Source organism: Palaemon carinicauda, chromosome 15 (assembly GCF_036898095.1).
Source record: "Palaemon carinicauda isolate YSFRI2023 chromosome 15, ASM3689809v2, whole genome shotgun sequence".
Lineage (NCBI taxonomy): Eukaryota > Metazoa > Arthropoda > Malacostraca > Decapoda > Palaemonidae > Palaemon > Palaemon carinicauda.
The window spans coordinates 1,120,375-1,145,853 of NC_090739.1; the positions used below are offsets into that span (position 1 = coordinate 1,120,375).

The 25,479-nt window shown below is 45.6% G+C and overlaps 1 protein-coding gene across 1 annotated transcript in view; it reads left to right on the forward strand.

Moving 5' to 3' along the window:
• The first annotated feature begins 2,725 nt into the window (after positions 1–2,725).
• The window catches only part of LOC137654429 (protein lifeguard 4-like), a 50,114-nt gene continuing 27,360 nt past the window's right edge, over positions 2,726–25,479 (forward strand). The window contains exons 1-3 of the mRNA XM_068388033.1: positions 2,726–2,918; positions 16,604–16,778; positions 17,092–17,283. Of these exons, the coding sequence (XP_068244134.1) occupies positions 2,804–2,918; positions 16,604–16,778; positions 17,092–17,283 (482 nt within the window). The 5' untranslated portion in view covers positions 2,726–2,803. The remainder of the gene's footprint in view (positions 2,919–16,603; positions 16,779–17,091; positions 17,284–25,479) is intronic.

The following is a 25,479-nucleotide window of genomic DNA, read 5'->3' on the forward strand; positions in this document are numbered from 1 at the left end:
TGGCTTCCGAACAATTCTAATTCTATATTTCTAATAAATAACTGGGTATTGATACAAATGAAAATTATAATAGGATAATAAAATATTTATAATATACATAACTTATTCAAGTGTTCATTTCTAGAGTAAATAAAAGAAATATATTGATAAATTGAAGAACCATTCTCTGGTTTCCGAACTATTCTAATTATAAATTTCGAATAAATAACGATGTAATTACAAACTAAAATTAAAATATGAAAAAAAAATATTTAGAATGTAAAAAACCTATTCAATTGTTCATTTCTGGAGTAAATAAAAGAAATATATTGATATATTAAAGAACCATTCTCTGTTACCCGAACACTTAAGATCTCTTCTAATTCTGAATTTCTAGTAAATAAATAGCTATTGATGAAAACTGAAATTTTGATAGAAAATAAAATATTTAGAATATAAATAACTTATTCAATTGTTCATTTCTAGAGTAAATAAAAGAAATATATTGATATATTGAAGAACCATTCTCTGGTTTCCGAACAATTCTAATGCTAAATTTCGAATAATATTGCAAACTAAAATTGAAATAGGAAAATAAAATATTTAGGATATAAAAAACTTATTCAATTGTTCATTTCTGGAATAAATAAAAGAAATATATTGATATATTAAAGAACCATTCTCTGGTATCCGAACACTTAAGATCTCATCTAATTCTGAATTTCTAGTAAATGCATAGCTATTGATGAAAACTGAAATTTTAATAGAAAATAAAATATGTAAAATATAAATAACTTATTCAATTGTTCATTTCTAAAGTAAATAAATGAAATATATTGATATATTGAAGAACCATTCTCTGGTTCCGAACAATTCTAATTCAAGATTTCGAATAAATAACTAGATGTAATTACACACTAAAATTATAATATGAAAAAAAATATTTAGGATATAAAAAACTTATTCAATTGTTCATTTCGAAATCAAAATAAAGAAATATATTGATATATTGAAGAACCATTCTTTGGTTTCCGAACAATTCTAATTATAAATTTCGAATAAATAACTAGATGTAATTACAAACTAAAATTAAAATAGGAAAATAAAATATTTAGAATGTAATAAACTTATTCGATCGTTCATTTCTGGAGTAAATAAAAGAAATATATTGATAAATTGAAGAACCATTCTCTGTTATCCGAATAATTCTAATTCTAAATTTCTAATAAATAACTGGGTATTGATACAAAATAAAATCATTATAGGATAATAAAATATTTAGAATGTTAAAAACTTATTTAATTGTTCATTTCGAAATTAAATTAAAGAAATATATTGATATATATAAGAACCATTCTCTGGTTACCGAACAATTCTAATTCTAAATTTCGAATAATAATTAGGAAAATAAAATATTTAGGATATAAAAAACTTATTCAATTGTTTATTTCTGGAGTAAATAAAAGAAATATATTGATATATTGAAGAACCATTCTCTGTTACCCGAACACTTAAGATCTCTTCTAATTCTGAATTTCTAGTAAATGCATAGCTATTGATGAAAACTGAAATTTTAATTGAAAATAAAATATGTAAAATATAAATAACTTATTCAATTGTTCATTTCTAGAGTAAATAAAAGAAATATATTGATAAATTGAAGAACCATTTTCTGGTTTCCGAACAATGCTAATTCTAAATTTCGAATAAATAACTGGGTATTGATACAAAATAAAATCATTATAGGATAATAAAATATTTAGAATGTTAAAAACTTATTCAATCGTTCATTTCTGGAGTAGATAAAAGAAATATATTGATAAATTGAAGAACCATTCTCTGGTTTCTGAACAATTCTAATGCTAAATTTCGAATAATATTGCAAACTAAAATTAAAATAGGAAAATAAAATATTTAGAATGTTAAAAACTTATTAAATTGTTTATTTCTAGAGTAAATAAAATAAATATATTGATATATTGAAGAACCATTCTCTGGTTTCTGAACGATTCTAATGCTAAATTTCGAATAATATTGCAAACTAAAATTAAAATAGGAAAATAAAATATATAGGATATAAAAAACTTATTAAATTGTTTATTTCTGGAGTAAATAAAAGAAATATATTGATATAATTTAAAGAACCATTCTCTATTATCCGAACACTTAAGATCTCATCTAATTCTGAATTTCTAGTAAATAAATAGCTATTGATGAAAACTGAAATTTTAATAGAAAATAAAGTATGTAGAATATAAATGACTTATTAAATTGTTCATTTCTGGAGTAAATAAAAGAAATATATTGATAAATTGAAGAACCATTCTCTGGTTTCCGAACAGTTCTAATTCTAAATAACTAGATGTAATTACAAACTAAAATTAAAATAGGAAAATAAAATATTTAGGATATAAAAAACTTATTCAATTGTTCATTTCGAAATTAAATTAAAGAAATATATTGATATATTGAAGAACCATTCTCTGGTATCCGAACACTTGAAGATCAGGGTTGCCAGTTTGGCCTTTTTTCCGGCCCCAAAAAACTCAAATTTGACCTTTTGTATTTAAATAGGTTGGCCTTTAGTAATATGAAAAAAGCCGGCCCTTAAATACTATAATTTTGACCTTTTTCTATTAATGGGTTGACCTTTTAAAGCCTCTGTTGATTAGAAATTGACCTTTTCTCATTTGCAATACCTGGCAACCCTGACTGACAACACCAACAATCAGCTGAGAAGTCGAGGAGGACAAAACGTATCAATTTTACAATTTTACAAGGTCTCATTACAGTTTTCAATTGAAAGTGTCCATTAATTAAAGGAATGGATACGGCTCTACTCATGCCCCTGGATGGGGAACGTGCTGAAAAGGGAGGAATTATGGGGGACTTTAATTACGCGAATAATGTCGCTTCGAGCCACTTGTACATTCGTATGGGTAAGTTTTTGTGTGACTTAATTGTATGACAAGATTTTTGCTTCTAGTATGTTCTTTTGAAGGTTAGTCTAGGGGTCAAGGTTAACGCCACTTATGAAATATCACATTTGAAATCTAAAATTAACGCTTGTCTATTCGTATGTATAGGTTTGCCTAACTTAATTGTAGTTATAGGCCTATATCGTAAGTTTTTGTAACCTTGGAAGTTTTTTTTTTTTTTTGCTAATCTAGAAGTCAAGCTTAAAGTCACTTCTAAAATGTTACATTTGAAGGGTAGTTTGTAGCGCTACGGCCAAGCGTCCTAATTTGCTTATTATCGCTCCGACTGTTATCTTGTATAGAATAAAAACGTTTGGAAATGGTCTACGGATCTTAAATATGTTGTGTAAGGGGGGGTCCGGGGGGTGCAGCCCCCCTTGGTAAGGACACGGCTTTTAGCATAGGTTAGGTGGGTTTTTTAAGTTAGCTTCTCCCGCCAAAATCGTTTTTAGAACAATGGCCACAGTTCAGAATATTCCCGTTTTCTACGGGATCTGGCCATCACCCTACAAAGGCTCCCTTTAATTTGCTACGGCGACCGAGGCTACAGAGATTTTTTGTTTATCGACGGCTATGGCCTCCTACCTTCACAGACAATGGGTATTTCCTACCCATTTCTAGGTATAAGTTTAGTTTGGAGGCTAGGCATTGTTTCAAGAGCCCCCGCTCAGCTATAGGCCAGGCAATCTGAACGAATGAAGGAGCCGTGGCCATCATACTCTAAAACCTATAGTCCATTTCTTTTAGCGATGCATATTTGCACCGACTTGCGGAGGTTCCCTTTCAGCTCGGAAAAGTTTCCTGATCGCTGATTGGTTAGAATTATCTTGTCCAACCAATAAGCGATCCGGAAATTTTTCCGAGCTAAACGGGCAAAGCTGCGAGTCGGTGCAAATATGCATCGCTAAAAGAAATGGACTATAGTGTCTTTATATTGTAAAGCCTCTACACAAGAACATCACCTAACCTAGGAGTCGGGTCCTTATATTCTTACTTACCTGGGGCTAATGCCCCCTGCAATTCCCCATTTTCTGCCATATTCTTAGCTTACCTGTATTTGCTTCCCGATCTGCTTCATTCTCCACACAACCCGCTTCTCTCCTGGCCAGGCAACAATAAATCATGTTTTCTAAATAAGATATATTTTACAAGTAATAAGAAAGTTTAAACTTGGCCCAACGAATTGCATTCACCCCATTATATAATTTTTATCATTACTAGCTAAGCTATAACCCTAGTTGGAAAAGCAAGACGCTGTAACCCCAAGGGCTCTAACAGGGATAAAATTAAAAGAAAATATTTTTAAAAATGTAATATCAAAATAGATATACTGTATCATAAAATATAAAAAGACATGTCACCCTGTTTAATAGAAACAAATATAGCCGTACAGTACTTGCATTATTCAAATTCACTGAAGTCAAAAGTTTCGGCATAAAGTATTTGAATACCGCGAGAAATCCTGTGAAAGGTACAGCAGGAGCCGGCCTTAGCCTGTCCTGCCCCACCTAACAACTCCGTTCCTGTATCAGAACTATCCCAGGTGGCTAAAGAATTCTATTCCTTAGCCTAGGGTTAGATTAATACAAATAAGAGGTTGGTAGCACCCTCGCCACCACCTCGAAAGGAAAGGAAACGGGGTTGGAGTGCCAGTGTCCCCTAAGCATAAGAAGAATCTATTCCTCAGCCTAGGGTCCACTAACACAGGACTAGTCTGCTAGGTCACAGGCAGAAGGGTCATATCGTACAGACCCTTCAGGAGTGGCCTAGGGAGGTCTAGCCTCCTATGTCGGTAGCCTAACGGTGCAAAAGAATTCTATTGTGCGTTGATTTTCCATCGTAAACATAAAGCATTTCACCAATACCACCGTACCACACTTGGAACAAACATCGGAATAAGCACCCAGGAGTCCTATCTTATATAAATAAAGTGTAAACTCCTTTTGTTGCCATCCTTGTATCCCGGCAGCTAAGATTGGGCATCTGACCAATGCTTAAATTTTTGTTACCCTGTTCGAATTTTGCAAATATTGAATTTTGATTAGAATAAAAAAAAGCCTAATGGTAATTTCTCGGGTCAAAAAAACCTTCTGGTAATTTCCCGGGTAAAAAAAGGCTTCCGGCAATTTCCCGGATAAAAAAAAAAGCCTTCTGGCAATTTCCTGGGTCAAAAGAAAAAAGAGGCTTCCAGCAATTTCCCTGATAAAAAAAAAAAACCTTCTGGCAATTTCCTGGGTCAAAAGAAAAAAAAGGCTTCCAGCAATTTCCCTGATAAAAAAAAAAGCCTTTTGGCAATTTCCTGGGTCAAAAGAAAAAAAAGGCTTCCGGTAATTTCCCCGGTTGAGCGGGGTTCGATTTGGTTTCTAATTATCACTTCCCCCGAGAAGTTCAGTAGTTTCCTGCTAAAGAGCTGCGGAATTGATCAAAACGTCATCCATAGGAACTACAGTACTGGATCCAGAAAGTGCATGCAGCTTGTTCAACTTGAAAATTTCAAAGTAGGCTACAGTAATTTTTGAGGATTTTCAAAATAATTCTAAGGAGTTATGGAGCTTGGTCGTCATCATGCATACACCCCTGCTACTGTACTGTAGCTATAGGCTTACGGTACCACCATTTGCTTTTGTAGCATTGTAAAGCTTTTTTTTTTTTTTTTTTTTTTTTTTTTTTTTTTTTTTTTTTTATATTAGCTAAGTCTATGGTAGTTTGAGGCAAGCCCACTTCTTATTGGGGTAACATCTTGGCTAGTACAGTGGGAACGTGTTTGCCTAGCGTTCACATGGCAACAGATTGACCCTTGTCTTGGAATGCGAGTTTAAGCTGATTACTGTGAGGCGTCTAGTGTGGTTGGGCACCAGAGTGGGGGATTGGGCTTGCCTGGCTGACATTCTGGTGAGCATCTATTCTGATGAAACTAAAACTGAAACCAGACAAATTTTAACCCTTTTACCCCCAAAGGACGTACTGGTACGTTTCACAAAACTCATCCCTTTACCCCCATGGACTTACCAGTACTTCCTTAAAAAAATTGCTATTTACATTTTTTTTCTTAATTTTGATAATTTTTTGAGAAACTTCAGGCATTTTCCAAGAGAATGAGATCAACCTGACTTCTCTCTGATGAAAATTAAGGCTATTAGAGCAATTTTAAAAAATGTACTGCAAAATGTGCTTGAAAAAAATAACCCCTGGGGGTTAAGGGCTGGAAAGTTCCAAATAGCCTGGGGGTAAAAGGGTTAAATTAGAATTTTGTTGTATGTTTGGGGGTTGTTGAAATTTACAGGTTAGACCTGGGTTGGATTCGAGGCATTAAAATGAAAATGTCCTGACATAGTAATGTGTATTTTGGGAGCCTTTGTAGTTGGTGGGACAGACAGTCTGGGTGTAAAATTTTAAAAGATATTGCTGGAAAACCACAATTTACAAAGGAAACAAACACAAGAATACCTCAACCTAAGGTTCCCTACATAACTTAACTTAGGAGCCATATTCTTACATACTTGCCTACCTGGGAGACTGCGACCCCCTAACCCTTGGACTGCTGTATCCTTAGCTACCCTACACCTAAGTCTCAACACTGCTTCCCTCCTGATATGGCAACACTAAATCATATACTGTATTGTAAATCGTAAAATTGGCTTCACATTATCGCATTTTAGAGCATCATAAACAACTTTTCCTCTATACATACATACATATACCAAGGCACTTCCCCCAATTTTGGGGGGTAGCCGACATCAACAAATGAAACAAATACAAAAAGGGGACCTCTACTTTCTACGTTCCTCCAGCCTAACAAGGGACTCAACCGAGTTCAGATGGTACTGCTAGGATGCCACAGCCCACCCTCCCACATTATCCACCACAGACGAAGCTTCATAATGCTGAATCCCCTACTGCTGCTACCTCCGCGGTCATCTTTATAAATAAAATAAATTTGACAAGTAATGAAAAAGTTTGTTTGTCCCAACGAGCTACGTTCACCCCTGTATGTTGAATGAATCTATCTTTCATATCCATCTGAAATGAGCAGTTGAAGAACTACGTGACCCTTGATAGTAACAAGAAGAATTGGGTACTGTACTACATTGGGAATTTGTAGTCGGTGGGGATAGCAAATTGAGGAAAATACAGGGATATTGTTTATAACCTAATCATAGCCACCTAACCTAGCTTAGCAGCTGGGTCCTTCAAACATATCTATGGAGGAATGGGGAGATGGATTTCGATCCTCTCCTGATATAATTAATTATAGTATTGATCTCTCTCTCTCTCTCTCTCTCTCTCTCTCTCTCTCTCTCTCTCTCTCTCTCTCTCTCTCTCTCTCTCTCTCTGTGTGTGTGTGTGTGTGTAGGGAATGTCTTCAGTCATCATATGAACATATTCCTTTCAGGTACAGTCTCTCTTTACATCTCATATACCAGAAAAGGATTCCCGAGCATGGCTCAGGAGACACACTGTTTAAGTAGGAAAATTCAAATTGCTTTAAAGTTTGTAATACAGTACTGTATTCCTTATGTCATGAATGCAAGTTTGGTCCTAGGAACTTCGCCCTCCTAAGGATAATTCTCCTATTAGAGGACGAGGCTTTGTATCTGTGTATGATCAAACCAAATTTTTTAGAAATTATTTTTATTTTTCTTAACTATACAAGCATGAGTCCTTTAAGCTAACTTCCTGCCTCAATCCATCGCCACATTTCCTAAGCAAAGGTCAAAGTAGCTACTTGGTGAGCCGGCAGGTTGTTTGGGCTCCCCTGTAACCATCTTATAACTACTGATACCTTGTTATAAAATATTTATAGCCAAGTGTTCATCTTCTCTGGAATTATAATCCTGTTAGAACAGTTAAAAAGGGCTCTAGTTTGTATGCTGTAGTTAAGAAAAATTAAAATCTTAACCCTTTTACCCCCAAAGGACGTACTGGTACGTTTCACAAAAGCCATCCCTTTACCCCCATGGACGTACCGGTACGTCCTTGCAAAAAAATGCTATAAAATTTTTTTTTTCCATATTTTTGATAAGTTTTTGAGAAAATTCAGGCATTTTCCAAGAGAATGAGACCAACCTGACCTCTCTATGACAAAAATTAAGGCTGTTAGAGCAATTTAAAAAATATATACTGCAAAATGTACTGGGAAAAAAATAACCCCCTGGGGGTTAAGGGTTGGAAATTTCTAAATAGCCTGGGGGTGAAAGGGTTATAAGGGCTCTAGTTTGTATGCTGTAGTTAAGAAAAATTAAAATCTTAAGATATGGGTTTTTTCCCTCGACCACTAACACACACTGTACAATCATATGTTAAAGTAATTTTCTAATTGTTCCGTAACCGAAATACAAACCACGCTATTTACAAAGGGTATTACTTTTAGCGTAGCTGAAATGGCGAGCCATTAGAATTTAACGAGGGTGTATTACCCCCGCGCTAGTTAGCGGGGGGGTAGGGGAGTGGTAGCTAGCTACCCCTCCTCCCCCTCACACACAGGTGAACACTCACTTTCACTTTTGGCTCGGACTGTGACAGACGTCTCTGTCTTGGTCCTCGCTTGGCAGCCATTGTCTGTTTTGTCTTTACTTAATCGCTTACTTTTCTTTTACTCAATATATATGTAAACATGTTTTCATGTTTGTATATATATTTGAGTATAGAAATAAATAAGTTTCCTTTTCAGATGTGTGTGTGTAGTGTACGATATCTACGTGGAGGCCTCGGCAGTTAGGCCACCACGGCCTAATTTTATGGGTTGCGATCGAGTTTGACTTCGGTCTTTCTCTCTCTCTCTCTCTTGAGGTCGTTCACCCTTTTACTATGTTTTACTACGCCCTTGTAGCTTCCTTCCCGTGTGGGTGGGGTTGCTACGCCGTACATTTTGTCTCAATTAGTTTATGAATCTAATTGTAGTTGTTAATTTTTCAGCTTGTAGAACGATTCCTTTCGGGGTTTTCGTTTTTTTCTTTAGTGTTCATTCATTTTTAAATTACATAATTACATAGTTACATAATTATAATTGTTATAATTCTGTTTTGGTTACAGCTCTCCTTCCGCGAGTGTAAGTGGTTGTGAGGGCACGTGCCTGTTGTGTAATTCTTGTTCCTTTTCCTCGGGATTCCTCTTCGGAGCCTTCCCGGGGGAATGAATGTGTACTAATATTATTTGTTTTATTTTTTACAGTTACCGATCTAGTTCGTTTCTGTAATATAGCAACGGTGTGAGCTGTCTGGTTGAGTCCCGGGGATTCGGCTGTTGCTGCCTCCCCCTTGTATTGTCGTCAGGGGCGTGTCTCCTTCTACTGGTAGTACTCCCGTGTCGACGGACAGCTCTCCAGTTCATTTTAGAACAGTCAGGAGGCTTGCCTCCTTGGGCGGATAACTTTCCTTCCGAGGGAAGTTTTTTCCTGTCCAGGCTTGAGCTTTTCCTCTTTTGGGGGGTTCTTCTCTTGCCTTTTTTTCGTGCGACTATGCTCTTGGTGCTGAGCGGTCGCACCTGCAGTTTCGCTCAAGGGGCTGGGCAACTGCAGGATCTCCTCTTCGGAGGATTGCCCCTTTTAGGTCACTGGCTGACCAGTCTCTTCCACGAAGTGTTTCTCTTTCGTTCGCGAGAGAGTACACTCATAGAGACTCCTCTTCGGAGGTTTCTTCTGTTGCTGTTGCTGTTGGCCTCCCTCGCCGTAAGGCCCTCCGTCCGCCTCGTCGTAAGGGCCTCTCATCTCCCTATAAGGGTGTTTGAGGCGCCTTTTTGAATCTCCGTTTGCAGCCTACAACTTCTTTTTCTCGATCTTCCGTCTTGGTGCAGATGGACAGCAGTCTAATCTCGTCTTCCGACGGGCAACGGTCTTCCCGACGGACAACGGTCTTCCCGACGGACAGCGGTCTTCCGACGGACATCAGTCTCCCGGCGGACAACGATCCCTTCGGGGCAAAGGGTTGCCCCCACGGGGGTTCTTCCCTTGCGTGTCAGGGTTTCCCTGCGCGCCCTTCTGTTCGTCAGCGCTCTCCTGTTCGTCAGCGCTTTCAAGATGATCTTCCCTGCAGTTCCTGTTACGTGCCCTGTGCGCCCACGTTCGCCCTCGCGATCTAGAACTTAGGTTCAGGTCGGGGTCAAGGACTCTTCTTCTTTGCGCGGGCTTCCACGCGTAGCCTTCTGCTCGTCAGCGATCATCAGCTCGTCAGCGATCATCAGCTCGTCAGCGATCATCAGCTCGTCAGCGATCGTCAGCTCGTCAGCGATCATCAGCTCGCCAGCGATCTCCGGATCGCCCACGTGTGTTACAGCTGGCACGCCAACGTTCTCCAACACTTCTGAAGGAACATGGTTCGCCAGCTACTAGCTCAACTGCGGATGCTGATCGCCATCGCGCGACCCTCAACTGCAGATGCTGATCGCCATCGCGCGACCCTCAACTGCGGATGCTGATCGCCATCGCGCGACCCTCAACTGCGGATGCTGATCGCCATCGCGCGACCCTCAACTGCGGATGCTGATCGCCATCGCGCGACCCTCAACTGCGGATGCTGATCGCCATCGCGCGACCCTCAACTGCGGATGCTGATCGCCATCGCGCGACCCTCAACTGCGGATGCTGATCGCCATCGCGCGACCCTCAACTGCGGATGCTGATCGCCATCGCGCGACCCTCAACTGCGGATGCTGATCGCCATCGCACAACCCTGAACGATTGCCCGCTTCGCATGCTGCTCCTCATCGCACAACCCTGAACGATCGCCCTCTTGCGGATGCTGATCACCATCGCACCCTTTCACGCGATCATTCACCTGCGCATGCTGCTCGCCATCGCACAACCCTGAACGATTGCCCGCTTCGCATGCTGCTCCTCATCGCACAACCCTGAACGATCGCCCTCTTGCGGATGCTGATCACCATCGCACCCTTTCACGCGATCATTCACCTGCGCATGCTGCTCGCCATCGCACAACCCTGAACGATTGCCCGCTTCGCATGCTGCTCCTCATCGCACAACCCTGAACGATCGCCCTCTTGCGGATGCTGATCACCATCGCACCCTATCACGCGATCATTCACCTACACATGCTGCTCGCCATCGCTTACCGCCAGCGATCTTCTTCACCTACGCGGCAGCACGATCCCTCGCCGTCACGCCCATTCGCCTGCGCGCCCGCGCGATCGCTCGCCTGCGCGCCCGCGCGATCGCTCGCCTGCGCGCCCGCGCGATCGCTCGCCTGCGCGCCCTCGCGACCGCTCGCCTGCGCGCCCTCACGACCGCTCGCCTGCGCGCCCGCGCGACCACTCGCCTGTGCGCCCGCGCGACCATTCGCCTTTGCGCGACCGTTCGCCCTCGCGCGACCATAGTTCGCGGCGAATTCCACAGCCGGTGGTAGCAGCAGGGACGCGTGCTCCTAGGCGGCACTCGGGATCACCTCCATCCAAGCACAGGTTGGTAGTGCAGGACGAAGACAGGTCAGTACAGCATTCTTCCCACCTTCTTTTCAGGCAGGAACCGTCGTGTCCTCTCCAAAGGATCGCCCGATCCCTTTCACCTTAGCGAGGATTTCGGACTCTGTGTCCTTGGAGCAGCAGACATGGTTTGATCCGCTGGCACGGGCGTTAATGAGGTTTATGAAACCAGCACTCACCGGCCAGGGTAACAAACCAGCGGCTGTCTCTCCTACGCTGAAGAGAAAGAGAGGAGTGGACTTCGTGGTGACTTCCCCCAGGGCGAAGTTGGTTCCCAAGAGGTCGGTCTCGAGGGTCCCCTCTCCTGCACGAGTACTCTCTCCTTCTCCCGCCCTGGAAGGATTTTTGGCGGGGGGGCTTTCCGTTGAAGATTTCTCCATCGGACAAGGGGTGACTGCTTACCTCTTCCTCTGGGAGCTTACCAGGTTCTTTCCCTCCTCGGTTACGGCCCGAGGTTTGGTTCAAGGAAGCTACAGGAAGATCAAGGGTACTTTCCTCCTCTCGAGCTCAGGCACCTTGGCCTTTCGTCGTTAAGTATCTACTTGCGGACAAGCTCGATGTTGTACCATCTGGACGCACTGACTGAAGGCTTCCTTCGGGTGTCTCATCTGTGGAGGTCAACGACCTCAGACACCCTTCCATCCTTGAGAAGAGTTTTGTCTTTGCCCAAGGACAGAGACTTAAACATCTGCTGTGCGGAGTAAATCGACTTCCGGTTTCACTCCTCCAAGGCGCTTTCTTCCAGACTCTGCAGGGCTCCAGCTCCCTTTTCTTTCAACCACGTCGGCCTAAGTTATCGGCTACGACAACTGGGACAAGGTGTCCAATTGCAGTTTCCTCCTGTCAGGAACAGATGGCACGGGAGACTCCCCCGGGGGGGCATAGTCCTAAAAGGAGTTCACGAACTCTAGGATTGCAGGTTTTTTCGCTGGGAGGATGCTTAAGGTTACTCATCCGAATGACAGCTTCCCGATGCCCATTCCCGCACAATCTCTGTGAGTAGCCAAGGATATCGCGCCTGCCGTCTCTGTCAGCGAATTCAGTGTCTCTGAACCTCTATGCCATAGCATCAGCAGAGTTGCCCGGTTGGGCAGAATGATCCATACCTTAGGCGAAGGTCTTCCTTAGGATCATCGACGGCTTCACCCCCGGCCCCCTCAGTCGATCCTTTCTTGTAAGGAAGGATCTGAGAGGGGACGTCCATAGTCGACCTCTCAGCCCTGATCAAGTTTGTCGAACAAACTTCGGCCAGCGTAGACCAGCAGAATCGATCAGACTGGTAACGAGGCGACAGGACTCCTTTAACCCTGGATCGGAAGGACGGGTACTTTCAGTTTCCATTCCATCCATCTTCCAGGGTGCTCGTCGAATTCAGCCTAAACTGCAAGTATTCCTGCTTATGATGCAGTGTGGCTATCCCGCCGTGGCATAGCAGGTTTGTTTCCCCAGAGAACTCTCCCTGCCTTCCTCTTGGCCGCTCAGGTGCAGACTTCCGCCTCCTCTGCTGTTTGGAGGGCTGGTCAACTCCGGTAGGCTCGGGTTTCGACCTGATTCAGCGCCGGGAAAAGCTTCCGAATGCTGACCATGAGTGTGGGCTCATGGTATTTTGCTTGGAGCCTTCTCTTCCTCTGCCTCAACATCTGGAGTATCTGGCCATGATATTGAGTCAACCGCCTTACCACGTTGGAAACCCCGCTTCTCGTCCGTCCAGCGAGGTTAAGCAACGTCGGTACTTGGATGGGTGACCACCTGGGGACGCCAGATTCTGTTACCACATCCTCCGAGCCTTCCTTTCGGTTCACCGTGGCAAGACTGAGGAGAGTCGCAGTACCTGTTCTCAGTCAAGCAGAGTTTTCAGCCCTACCTTGGAACGTTTCCTAGTTCTTCTTTCCTCATTGACCCGTTTATAGTCCGAACGGTCGCCTCAGGATAAGTTCCATGTGGGGCGATCCAAGTTCCGGTGGCTTCAGGCAATGTTTAACCGGACTCCCTGGCCCTATGGGACCAGCGGAACTATTAAACCTGCAATGGGTGTTGACCTATGGAGCCTCTTGATGGTAGTGGATATTCTCGTCCTTTCCCCACATTCTTGATGCGGTTCTCGGACTCGTCAAAGGAAAGGGGGGGGGGGCATGTTCCGGTCCAGGCCTATGGTCAAGACCTGAAGGATACCTCTCCATCATTCAGGCAGGCTTAAGGGCCTTAGTCTGGCCCCTCTTCAGATCCTACCGCTCCTGCCAAGTCGCCCCGTTGCGTGTCGACTTCATGCTAACCAGCAGGGGACGCATTTTCACACCTTCACATCTTGCAGTAGAGATATCGGGATGATTGAGATTCTCTCAATTCCACCATCGGCTCTCTCATTCCAGGCAGGGGAATGTTTCTCTCAGACTATCCGAGCAGAGCCTCATAGAGAGAGTGTACCTAGGGGTCTTTGACCTTGGGTAACCAGCAAGTGCTGGTCTGGGGGACCTGATCGCGACAGCTTGGAACCTCAAGCTTCCGCTAGTTTTCCCCCCAGTCTCAGACCCCGAGACTCTGGCAAGATGCATTCCGGTGATGGTGGGACAACTTCGACGCCTGCGTCTTCCCTCCTTTTTGTCTGCGGACAATGGGTCTCAACAAAACCAGGTTGTCTGTCAACCTTTCAATGGGAGAGCTCCACTGGGACTATGTGCAGAACGGTTTCTGGACCCTCTGCTTCCCCTGACGGAACTCCCGGGAGAGCTTCTCCCACGGCGCAGACTACTCAAGCAACCACACTGCGACATCTCTCCCGAACCGGGGCGTCGCTTCGGCTTCATGCCTGGAGACACTACGCTTCCTCCTCTAGAAGAGACAACCCGCTACAGTCGCGGTACGGAGGTCGCGTCATCTGCGATAGTCATCCACAGGGGTCTCCCAGGCAAAGTGAAGAGTCTAAGGTGGTTGGTGCCGTGGGAGATATACTTCTTCCCGTGAGGCCTCTTCTCCAGCAATAACGGTCTTATTGCCTTTCGGCGGGAGGAAACTCCTTTCCGCTCTTGGCAATGAAGCCTGTCGCTCAGCCTTTTCCTGACCTTCAGGCTTAAAGGAATAACTTTTTCCTGCCCGCTGGATCTATCCTCGCTCATGCGAAGCTACGATCGTCCCTGCCCTAGTCGGAGGAAGACCTCCAACTTGGAGCATGGCTCGGACTTTTAGTCCTTTAAGAGATCTTCTCAAGACCCTTTTACGACAGGCCTCGGATTGTATTCCGCCCTGGGTCTTCTGCTCACTCTGGCCACGGCCAGTGTGTGAGCAATCTTCTTGGTCTCTTACTACTCCCCCCCTTTCTAAGGAAGAGGGGAAGGCAACATTCAGGCTCGCTCCTGAGTTGTTGGCTAGACTCAGAATCTGAGGGTCCCGACCCTTCGGTCCGATTCATTCAAGATTTTGAGTCTCCATTCTGTGTCTGATGTCCCAAGACCTTCTCTTTCTTGCCAGTACAGGAATCGAGAGGTTAGCGCTGGGAACAGCTGCAGTTTGGCCTCAGTTGCAGCCGATTTGGGAACACAAGGAGGACATGGGGGGAGAGTCACCAGTATACCTCTTCAGCCCGGACTCAAGGACATTCATCTCGACCTGTCTTCAGACCCTCCCCCGTCACGTCGCCCTACAGCACGATGTTGGATACATCGCAACGTCCCTCGCCTTCGAGTAATACTACTCTGTGACGCAGGTGCTACAAGCTGGAGTCTGGAAGCGTCTGATGACCTTCGCAGCCCGCTTCCTGCAGGGCGTGACCCACAGGAGTCTCGATACGTTTTCTATCGCTCTGTGGTGGCTACACAACAGCTGGTCTAACCTCAGGCTCCTTTTTGGACAGGTAGCAGAAGGTTGAGGGCATTGTTATCAGGTTTTAGTCTGCATGAACGAAAGAAGTATGTCTGGCCCTTACTTCTTTCTTCATCATCCCCTCTACGGGGAAGCAGCATCCTGGTCTCTGCATAGCTGACCTCGAACCTCTGCAGGTAAACCATGCTTCCTTGTGTTCCGAGTATTGAGTCAATACTGTCGCGTCCCCCATACCCTGACGAGGTGGTATTGGGAACGTCTTAACCCAGAGTTCCTTCTGGAACTCCAGGTCAACTGCCTAAGACGGGTCACACTTCTTCCTTCACACACAAGCTTACGTAGGCCACATGGTTCCTTGCGGTGCAAGGAACTTGTGAGGTGCAGGGACTCCTTTTCTCGAGTGCGACTCACTCGGATTCTGAGTCCCCGGGTAAAGCCAAAGCCAGTATGGCTGGGGACTTTCCACCCTTCCTAAGGGATAAGTCACCCTTTGTAAATAGCGTGGTTTGTATTTCGGTTACGGAACAAATGACAAATTCGAAGATAATTTGTATTTTTCCTAACCATACAAACCTTAGCTATTTACACATATTTGCCCGCCAGCCCTGTCCCCCAAGACAAGTCCTACCTCTAAGTGAAAGTGAGTGTTCACCTGTGTGTGAGGGGGAGGAGGGGTAGCTAGCTACCACTCCCCTACCCCCCCGCTAACTAGCGCGGGGGTAATACACCCTCGTTAAATTCTAATGGCTCGCCATTTCAGCTACGCTAAAAGTAATACCCTTTGTAAATAGCTAAGGTTTGTATGGTTAGGAAAAATACAAATTATCTTCGAATTTGTCATCTTAATACTTAGTACCTACAGTTTATACTTACAGTATTGAAAACCACTGGCTATGTATTTTCCTGATGAGTCTTAGGTTTCTATTCCTTAACCCTTTTACCCCCAGGCTCTTTGGAAATTTCCAACCCTTAACCCCCAAGGGGTTATTTTTTCCCCAGCACATTTTGCAGTATATTTTTTTTAAAATTGCTCTAACAGCCTTAATTTTTGTCATAGAGAGGTCAGGTTGGTCTCATTCTCTGGGAAAATGCCTGAATTTTTTCAAAACATAAAAAATATGAAATTTTTTTTTTTATAGCATTTTTTTGCAAGGACGTACCGGTACGTCCATGGGGGTAAAGGGATGAGTTTTGTGAAACGTACCTGTACGTCCTTTGAGGGTAAAAGGGTTAACTTAGATGATAACTTGAAAAAAGTAATTAGCGTTATTTTTTAGCTGAGAAATTTGTGAGAACTTGTAAACATCTGTGATTCATGACTAGTTCCAGTATCTTCAGGTTATCACAGTGTACTGTAAATCTTTTTGCAACTTTTTATCAATTGAAATATCATTTAGGTTTTCTGCGCAAGGTGTATGGACTTCTGTCTGTGCAACTTATGGTGACCACAGTAGTTGCTGCAGCTTTTGCTTACACCCCAGTGCTTCGTGATACCATTCATTCTAACCAGTGGTTGCTGCTTGTGAGCATATTTTTGTCCTTTGGCCTTCTTATTGCTCTCCATGTTAAAAGGTAAAGTGTTTAAAGTGGTTTTGTTTTTTAATAATATTTAGTGTACTAGATAGTACGGATAATCATTTTGGGAAGGGACATCTTTGTACTGTATTATTGTAGTTATAGAGCTTATAATCTCCATGGTTTGATGAGAAATATTCAGATTTTTTTGCACTTATTAACGAATATAATCTCTGTCTTAGAACTTCTTTTGATTAGTATATACGTAAAGTATATCCTTTATGGTGTACTGTATCTATAAATAATGTGATTGTATGTCCTGTACAGCACTGTATTGTGGAGTTGATATTTATTATGATTTCTATTTCAGGCATCATGTTCCCATCAACTTCTTCCTCCTCGGTGGCTTCACCATTGTGGAAGCCATCACAGTTGGAGTTGCCATTAGCATGTATGATGCTGAAGTTGTCCTGAAGGCATTTTCCCTAACATTGATCATCACTGCTGGGCTTACAGCTTACACCTTCCAGACTAAGCGAGATTTCACTAAGATGGGTGCTGGGTAAGAACATTGGACTTGTTTTATTTGTTTTCCTAATTCTAATGGTCGCAAATATGTTTCAGGTTGCTTTTGTCATGAAAATGTATGGGATAATGATGGCTCTCCTGAACCCTTTTACCCCCAGGCTCTTTGGAAATTTCCAACCCTTAACCCCCAAGGGGTTATTTTTTCCCCAGCACATTTTGCAGTATATATTTTTTAAATTGTTCTAGCAGCCTTAATTTTTGTCATAGAGAGGTCAGGTTGGTCTCATTCTCTTGGAAAATGCCTTTAGTTTCTCAAAAAATTATCAAAATTATGAAAAAAAAATGTAAATAGCAGTTTTTTGCAAGGACGTACCGGTACGTCCATGGGGGTAAAGGGATGAGTTTTGTGAAACGTACCAGTACGTCCTTTGGGGGTAAAAGGGTTAAGTCTGTTTCATGTAATGTAAGATGACACGACAAATCAATGCGCTGTGTCCGGGATATTTGAAATTTTAAAAGAATAGAACTTTTGTGACGTTATTTTTCTAAAATGAATATGCTCACTATAGTCCATTTCTTTTAGCGATGCATATTTGCACCGACTCGTGGCGGTGCCCTTTTAGCTCGGAAAAGGTTCCTGATCGCTGATTGGTTAGAATTATCTTGTCCAACCAATCAGCGATCCGGAAACTTTTCCGAGCTAAAAGGGCACCGCTGCGAGTCGGTGCAAATATGCATCACTAAAAGAAATGGACTAGTGTATAGTTAAAGCATGAAAGTACAGTTCATGTAGGAATGGTTTTCCAAAGTAAAAACAGTACTTATAGTATTCAAACATTTTTAATGACCTTATTCCATGTAACTTTTCTTCCTGTTTTCTCACTTTGTAAGTAAAATAAGAAGATGGTGTATGGTGATAGTTGATATGAAACCTGAATATTAGGATTTTGTATTCAGACAGAAGTTTCTAATGATAATTACTAAATTTTTTCTTTTGTTCTTGATATTGTTTACGGGGAAATAGAGATGGTGCTCGTTTTAGTCTTTCCGTGTAGCAGTAAATGCTAAATTCATAAAACTTGAGGTTAAGTATTCAGACTTTTGTGATGGTATGTTAATTGTGTAAACAGCTTATTATAGAGTTGTTTGTTTTCTCTTTAGGTTCTTTTTATAGACAACAAGTTTACATTTTGTCATTGGCTCTTTAAAGTTGAAATTTTAGCTTCTACTTTTGAAGTTGATATTTCTTTTTAGGTATGTGTAAATAGACTACTTTCACTCTATTTGTTCCAGTGAGTATACAAACGTTTCATCCTTTGAAATATGGATTTGTTTTCAGTTGTGCAGGAATAGCCATTTAACCCTTTTACCCCCAAAGGACGTACTAGTACGTTTCACAAAAGCCATCCCTTTACCCCCATGGACGTACCTGTACGTCCTTGCAAAAAAATGCCATAAAATTTGTTTGTTCCGTAACCGAAATACAAACCACGCTATTTACAAAGGGTTATTACTTTTAGCGTAGCTGAAATGGCGAGCCATTAGAATTTAATGAGGGTGTATTACCCCCGCGCTAGTTAGCGGGGGGGTAGGGGAGTGGTAGCTAGCTACCCCTCCTCCCCCTCACACACACGTGAATACTCACTTTAACTGTGACAGACGTCTCTGTCTTGGTCCTCGCTTGGCAGCCATTGTCTGTTTTGTCTTTACTTAATCGCTTACTTTTCTTTTACTCAATATATATGTAAACATGTTTTCATGTTTGTATATATATTTGAGTATAGAAATAAGTAAGTTTCCTTTTCAGATGTGTGTGTGTGTAGTGTACGATATCTACGTGGAGGCCTCGGCAGTTAGGCCACCACGGCGTATTTTATGGGTGGCGATCGAGTTTGACTTATGTCTTTCTCTCTCTCTCTCTCTCTTGAGGTCGTTCACCCTTTTACTACGTGTTACTACGCCCTTGTAGCCTAGCTTCCTTTCCGTGTGGGGGGTTGCTACGTCGTACGTTTGTATCAATTAGTTATGAATCTAATTGTAGTTGTTTTTTTGTTTTTTCAGCTTGTAGAACGATTCCTTTCGGGGTTTTCGTTCTTTCTTTAGTGTTCATTCATTTTTAAATTACATAATTACATAGTTACATAATTATAATTGTTATAATTCTGTTTTGGTTACAGCTCTCCTTCCGCGAGTGTAAGTGGTTGTGAGGGCACGTGCCTGTTGTGTAATTCTTGTTCCTTTCCCTCGGGATTCCTCTTCGGAGCCTTCCCGGGGGAATGAATGTGTACTAATATTATTTTTTTTATTTTTTTTTACAGTTACCGATCTAGTTTGTTTCTGTAATATAGCAACGGTGTGAGCTGTCTGGTTGAGTCCTGGGGATTCGGCTGTTGCTGCCTCCCCCCTTGTATTTTCGTCAGGGGCGTGTCTCCTTCTACTGGTAGTACTCCCGTGTCGACGGACAGGTCTCTAGTTCATTTTAGAACAGTCAGGAGGCTTGCCTCCTTGGGCGGATAACTTTCCTTCCGAGGGAAGTTTTTCCTGTCCAGGCTTGAGTTTTTTCCCTTTTGGGGGGTTCTTCTCTTGCCTTTTTTTCGTGCGACTATGCTCTTGGTGCTGAGCGGTCGCACCTGCAGTTTCGCTCAAGGGGCTGGGCAACTGCAGGAGCTCCTCTTCGGAGGATTGCCCCTTTTAGGTCACTGGCTGACCAGTCTCTTCCACGAAGTGTTTCTCTTTCGTTCGCGAGAGAGTACACTCATAGAGACTCCTCTTCGGAGGTTTCTTCTGTTGCTGTTGCTGTTGGCCTCCCTCGCCGTAAGGCCCTCCGTCCGCCTCGTCGTAAGGGCCTCTCATCTCTCTATAAGGGTGCTTGAGGCGCCCTTTTGGATCTCCGTTTGCAGCCTACAACTCCTTTTTTTCTCGATCTTCCGCCTTGGTGCAGATGGACAGCAGTCTGATCTCGTCTTCCGACGGGCAACGGTCTTCCCGACGGACAACGGTCTGCCCGACGGACAGCGGTCTTCCGACGGACATCAGTCTCCCGGCGGACAACGATCCCTTCGGGGCAAAGGGTTGCCCCCACGGGGGTTCTTCCCTTGCGTGTCAGGGTTTCCCTGCACGCCCTTCTGATCATCAGCGCTCTCCTGTTCGTCAGCGCTTTCAAGATGATCTTCCCTGCGGTTCCTGTTACGTGCCCTGTGCGCCCACGTTCGCCCTCGCGATCTAGAACTTCGGTTCAGGTCGGGGTCAAGGACTCTTCTTCTTTGCGCAGGCTTCCACGCGTAGCCTTCTGCTCGTCAGCGATCATCAGCTCGTCAGCGATCATCAGCTCGTCAGCGATCATCAGCTCGCCAGCGATCATCAGCTCGCCAGCGATCATCAGCTCGTCAGCGATCATCAGCTCGCCAGCGATCTCCGGATCGCCCACGTGTGTTACAGCTGGCACGCCAACGTTCTCCAACACTTCTGAAGGAACATGGTTCGCCAGCTACTAGCTCACCTGCGCATGCTGATCGCCATCGCGCGACCCTCAACTGCGGATGCTGATCGCCATCGCGCGACCCTCAACTGCGGATGCTGATCGCCATCGCGCGACCCTCAACTGCGGATGCTGATCGCCATCGCGCAACCCTCAACTGCGGATGCTGATCGCACGACCCTGCATGATCGCCCGCTTACGCATGCTGCTCCTCATCGCACAACCCTGCACGATCGCCCGCTTACGCATGCTGCTCCTCATCGCACAACCCTGAACGATCGCCCTCCTGCGGATGCTGATCACCATCGCACCCTTTCACGCGATCATTCACCTGCGCATGCTGCTCGCCATCGCACAACCCTGCACGATCGCCCGCTTACGCATGCTGCTCCTCATCGCACAACCCTGAACGATCGCCCTCCTGCGGATGCTGATCACCATCGCACCCTTTCACGCGATCTTTCACCTGCGCATGCTGCTCGCCATCGCACAACCCTGCACGATCGCCCGCTTACGCATGCTGCTCCTCATCGCACAACCCTGAACGATCGCCCTCCTGCGGATGCTGATCACCATCGCACCCTTTCACGCGATCATTCACCTGCGCATGCTGCTCGCCATCGCACAACCCTGCACGATTGCCCGCTTACGCATGCTGCTCCTCATCGCACAACCCTGAACGCTCGCCCTCTTGCGGATGCTGATCACCATCGCACCCTATCACGCGATCATTCACCTACACATGCTGCTCGCCATCGCTTACCATCACGCGGTCATTATCGCCAGCGATCTTCTTCACCTACGCGGCAGCACGATCCCTCGCCGTCACGCCATATCTTGCGTTCGTCGCCTCGGACACGTGTTCATTTACCTGCCCACCCTCACGCCCACTCGCCTGCGCGCCCGCGCGACCATTCGCCTTTGCGCGACCGTTCGCCTTTGCGCGACCGTTCGCCTTTGCGCGACCGTTCGCCTTTGCGCGACCGTTCGCCTTTGCGCGACCGTTCGCCCTCGCGCGACCATAGTTCGCGGCGAATTCCACAGCCGGTGGTAGCAGCAGGGACGCGTGCTCCTAGACGGCACTCGGGATCACCTCCATCCAAGCACAGGTTGGTAGTGCAGGACGAAGACAGGTCAGTACAGCATTCTTCCCCACCTTCTTTTCAGGCAGGTACCGTCGGGTCCACTCCAAAGGATCGCCCGATCCCTTTCACCTTAGCGAGGATTTCGGACTCTGTGTCCTTGGAGCAGCAGACATGGTTTGGTCCGCTGGCACGGGCGTTAATGAGGGTTATTTGGAGCAGCAGACATGGTTTGGTCCGCTGGCAAGGGCGTTAATGAGGGTTATGAAACCAGCACTCGCCGGCCAGGGTAACAAACCAGCGGCTGTCTCTCCTACGCTGAAGAGAAAGAGAGGAGTGGACTTCGTGGTGACTTCCCCAGGGCGAAGTTGGTTCCCAAGAGGTCGGTCTCGAGGGTCCCCTCTCCTGCACGAGTACTCTCTCCTTCTCCCGCCCTGGAAGGATTTTTGGCGGGGGGGGCTTTCCGTTCAAGATTTCTCCATCGGACAAGGGGTGACTGCTTACCTCTTCCTCTGGGAGCTTACCAGGTTCTTTCCCTCCTCGGTTACGGCCCGAGGTTTGGTTCAAGGAAGCTACAGGAAGATCAAGGGTACTTTCCTCCTCTCGAGCTCAGACACCTTGGCCTTTCGTCGTTAAGTATCTACTTGCGGACAAGCTCGATGTTGTACCATCTGGACGCGCTGACTGAAGGCTTCCTTCGGGTGTCTCATCTGTGGAGGTCGACGACCTCAGACACCCTTCCATCCTTGAGAAGAGTTTTGTCAGTGCCCAAGGACAGAGACTTAGACAGCTGCTGTGCGGAGTAAATCGACTTCCGGTTTCACTCCTCCAAGGCGCTTTCTTCCAGACTCTGCAGGGCTCCAGCGCCCTTTTCTTTCAACCACGTCGGCCTAAGTTATCGGCTACGACAACTGGGACAAGGTGTCCAATTGCAGTTTCCTCCTGTCAGGAACAGATGGCACGGGAGACTCCCCCGGGGGGGCCATAGTCCTAAAAGGAGTTCACGAACTCTAGGATTGCAGGTTTTTTCGCTGGGAGGATGCTTAAGGTTACTCATCCGAATGACAGCTTCCCGATGCCCATTCCCGCACAATCTCTGTGAGTAGCCAAGGATATCGCGCCTGCCGTCTGTCAGCGAATTCAGTGTCTCAGAACCTCTATGCCATAGCGTCAGCAGAGTTGCCCGGTTGGGCAGAATGATCCATACCTTAGGCGAAGGTCTTCCTTAGGATCATCGACGGCTTCACCCCCGGCCCCCTCAGTCGATCCTTTCTTGTAAGGAAGGATCTGAGAGGGGATGTCCATAGTCGACCTCTCAGCCCTGATCAAGTTTGTCGAACAAACTTCGGCCAGCGTAGACCAGCAGAATCGATCAGACTGGTAACGAGGCGACAGGACTCCTTTAACCCTGGATCGGAAGGACGGGTACTTTCAGTTTCCATTCCATCCATCTTCCAGGGTGCTCGTCGAATTCAGCCTAGACTGCAAGTATTCCTGCTTATGATGCAGTGTGGCTATCCCGCCGTGGCATAGCAGGTTTGTTTCCCCAGAGAACTCTCCCTGCCTTCCTCTTGGCCGCTCAGGTGCAGGCTTCCGCCTCCTCTGCTGTTTGGAGGGCTGGTCAACTCCGGTAGGCTCGGGTTTCGACCTTCTTCAGCGCCGGGACAAGCTTCCGGATGCTGACCATGAGTGTGGGCTCATGTTATTTTGCTTGGAGCCTTCTCTTCCTCTGCCTCAACATCTGGAGTATCTGGCCATGATATTGAGTCAACCGCCTTACCCCATTGGAAACCCCGCTTCTCGTCCGTCCAGCGAGGTTAAGCAACGTCGGTACTTGGATGGGTGACCACCTGGGGACGCCAGATTCTGTTACCGCTTCCTCCGAGCCTTCCTTTCGGTTGACTGTGGCAAGACTGAGGAGAGTCGCAGTACCTGTTCTCAGTCAAGCAGAGCTTTCAGCCCTACCTTGGAACGTTTCCTAGTTCTTCTTTCCTCATTGACCCGTCTATAGTCCGAACGGTCGCCTCAGGATAAGTTCCATGTGGGGCGATCCAAGTTCCGGTGGCTTCAGGCAATGTTTAACCGGACTCCCTGGCCCTATGGGACCAGCGGAACTATTAAACCTGCAATGGGTGTTGACTTATGGAGCCTCTTGATGGTAGTGGATATTCTCGTCCTTTCCCCACATTCTTGATGCGGTTCTCGGACTCGTCAAAGGAAAGGGGGGGGGGGCATGTTCCGGTCCAGGCCTATGGTCAAGACCTGAAGGATACCTCTCCATCATTCAGGCAGGCTTAAGGGCCTTAGTCTGGCCCCTCTTCAGATCCTACAGCTCCTGCCAAGTCGCCCCGTTGCGCGTCGACTTCATTCTAACCAGCAGGGGACGCATTTTCACACCTTCACATCTTGCAGTAGAAATACCGGGATGATTGAGATTCTCTCAATTCCACCATCGGCTCTCTCATTCCAGGCAGGGGAATGTTTCTCTCAGACTATCCGAGCAGAGCCTCATAGAGAGAGTGTACCTAGGGGTCTTTGACCTTGGGTAACCAGCAAGTCCTGGTCTGGGGGACCTGATCGCGACACCTTGGAACCTCAAGCTTCCACTAGTCTTCCCCCCAGTCTCAGACCCCGAGACTCTGGCAAGATGCATTCCGGTGATGGTGGGACAACTTCGACGCCTGCGTCTTCCCTCCTTTTTGTCTGCGGACAATGGGTCTCAACAAAACCAGGTAGTCTGTCAACCTTTCAATGGGAGAGCTCCACTGGGACTATGCGCAGAACGGTTTCTGGACCCTCTGCTTCCCCTGACGGAACTCCCGGGAGAGCTTCTCCCACGGCGCAGACTACTCAAGCAACCACACTGCGACATCTCTCCCGAACCGGGGCGTCGCTTCGGCTTCATGCCTGGAGACACTACGCTTCCTCCTCTAGAAGAGACAACCCGCTACAGTCGCGGTACGGAGGTCGCGTCATCTGCGATAGTCTTCCACAGGGGTCTCCCAGGCAAAGTGAAGAGTCTAAGGTGGTGGGTGCCGTGGGAGATATACCTCTTCCCGTGAGGCCTCTTCTCCAGCAATAACGGTCTTATTGCCTTTCGGCGGGAGGAAACTCCTTTCCGCTCTCGGCAATGAAGCCTGTCGCTCAGCCTTTCCCTGACCTTCAGGCTTAAAGGAATATCTTTTTCCTGCCCGCTGGATCTATCCTCGCTCATGCGAAGCTACGATCGTCCCTGCCCTAGTCGGAGGAAGACCTCCAACTTGGAGCATGGCTCGGACTTTTAGTCCTTTAAGAGATCTTCTCAAGACCCTTTTACGACAGGCCTCGGATTGTATTCCGCCTTGGGTCTTCTGCTCACTCTGGCCACGGCCAGTGTGTAAGCAATCTTCTTGGTCTCTTACTACTCCCCCCTTTCTAAGGAAGAGGGGAAAGCAACATTCAGGCTCGCTCCTGAGTTGTTGGCTAGACTCAGAATCTGAGGGTCCCGACCCTTCGGTCCGATTCATTCAAGATTTCGAGTCTCCATTCTGTGTGTGATGTCCCAAGACCTTCTCTTTCTTGCCAGTAAGGAATCGAGAGGTTAGCGCTGGGAACAGCTGCAGTTTGGCCTCAGTTGCAGCCGATTTGGGAACATAAGGAGGACATGGGGGGAGAGTCACCAGTATACCTC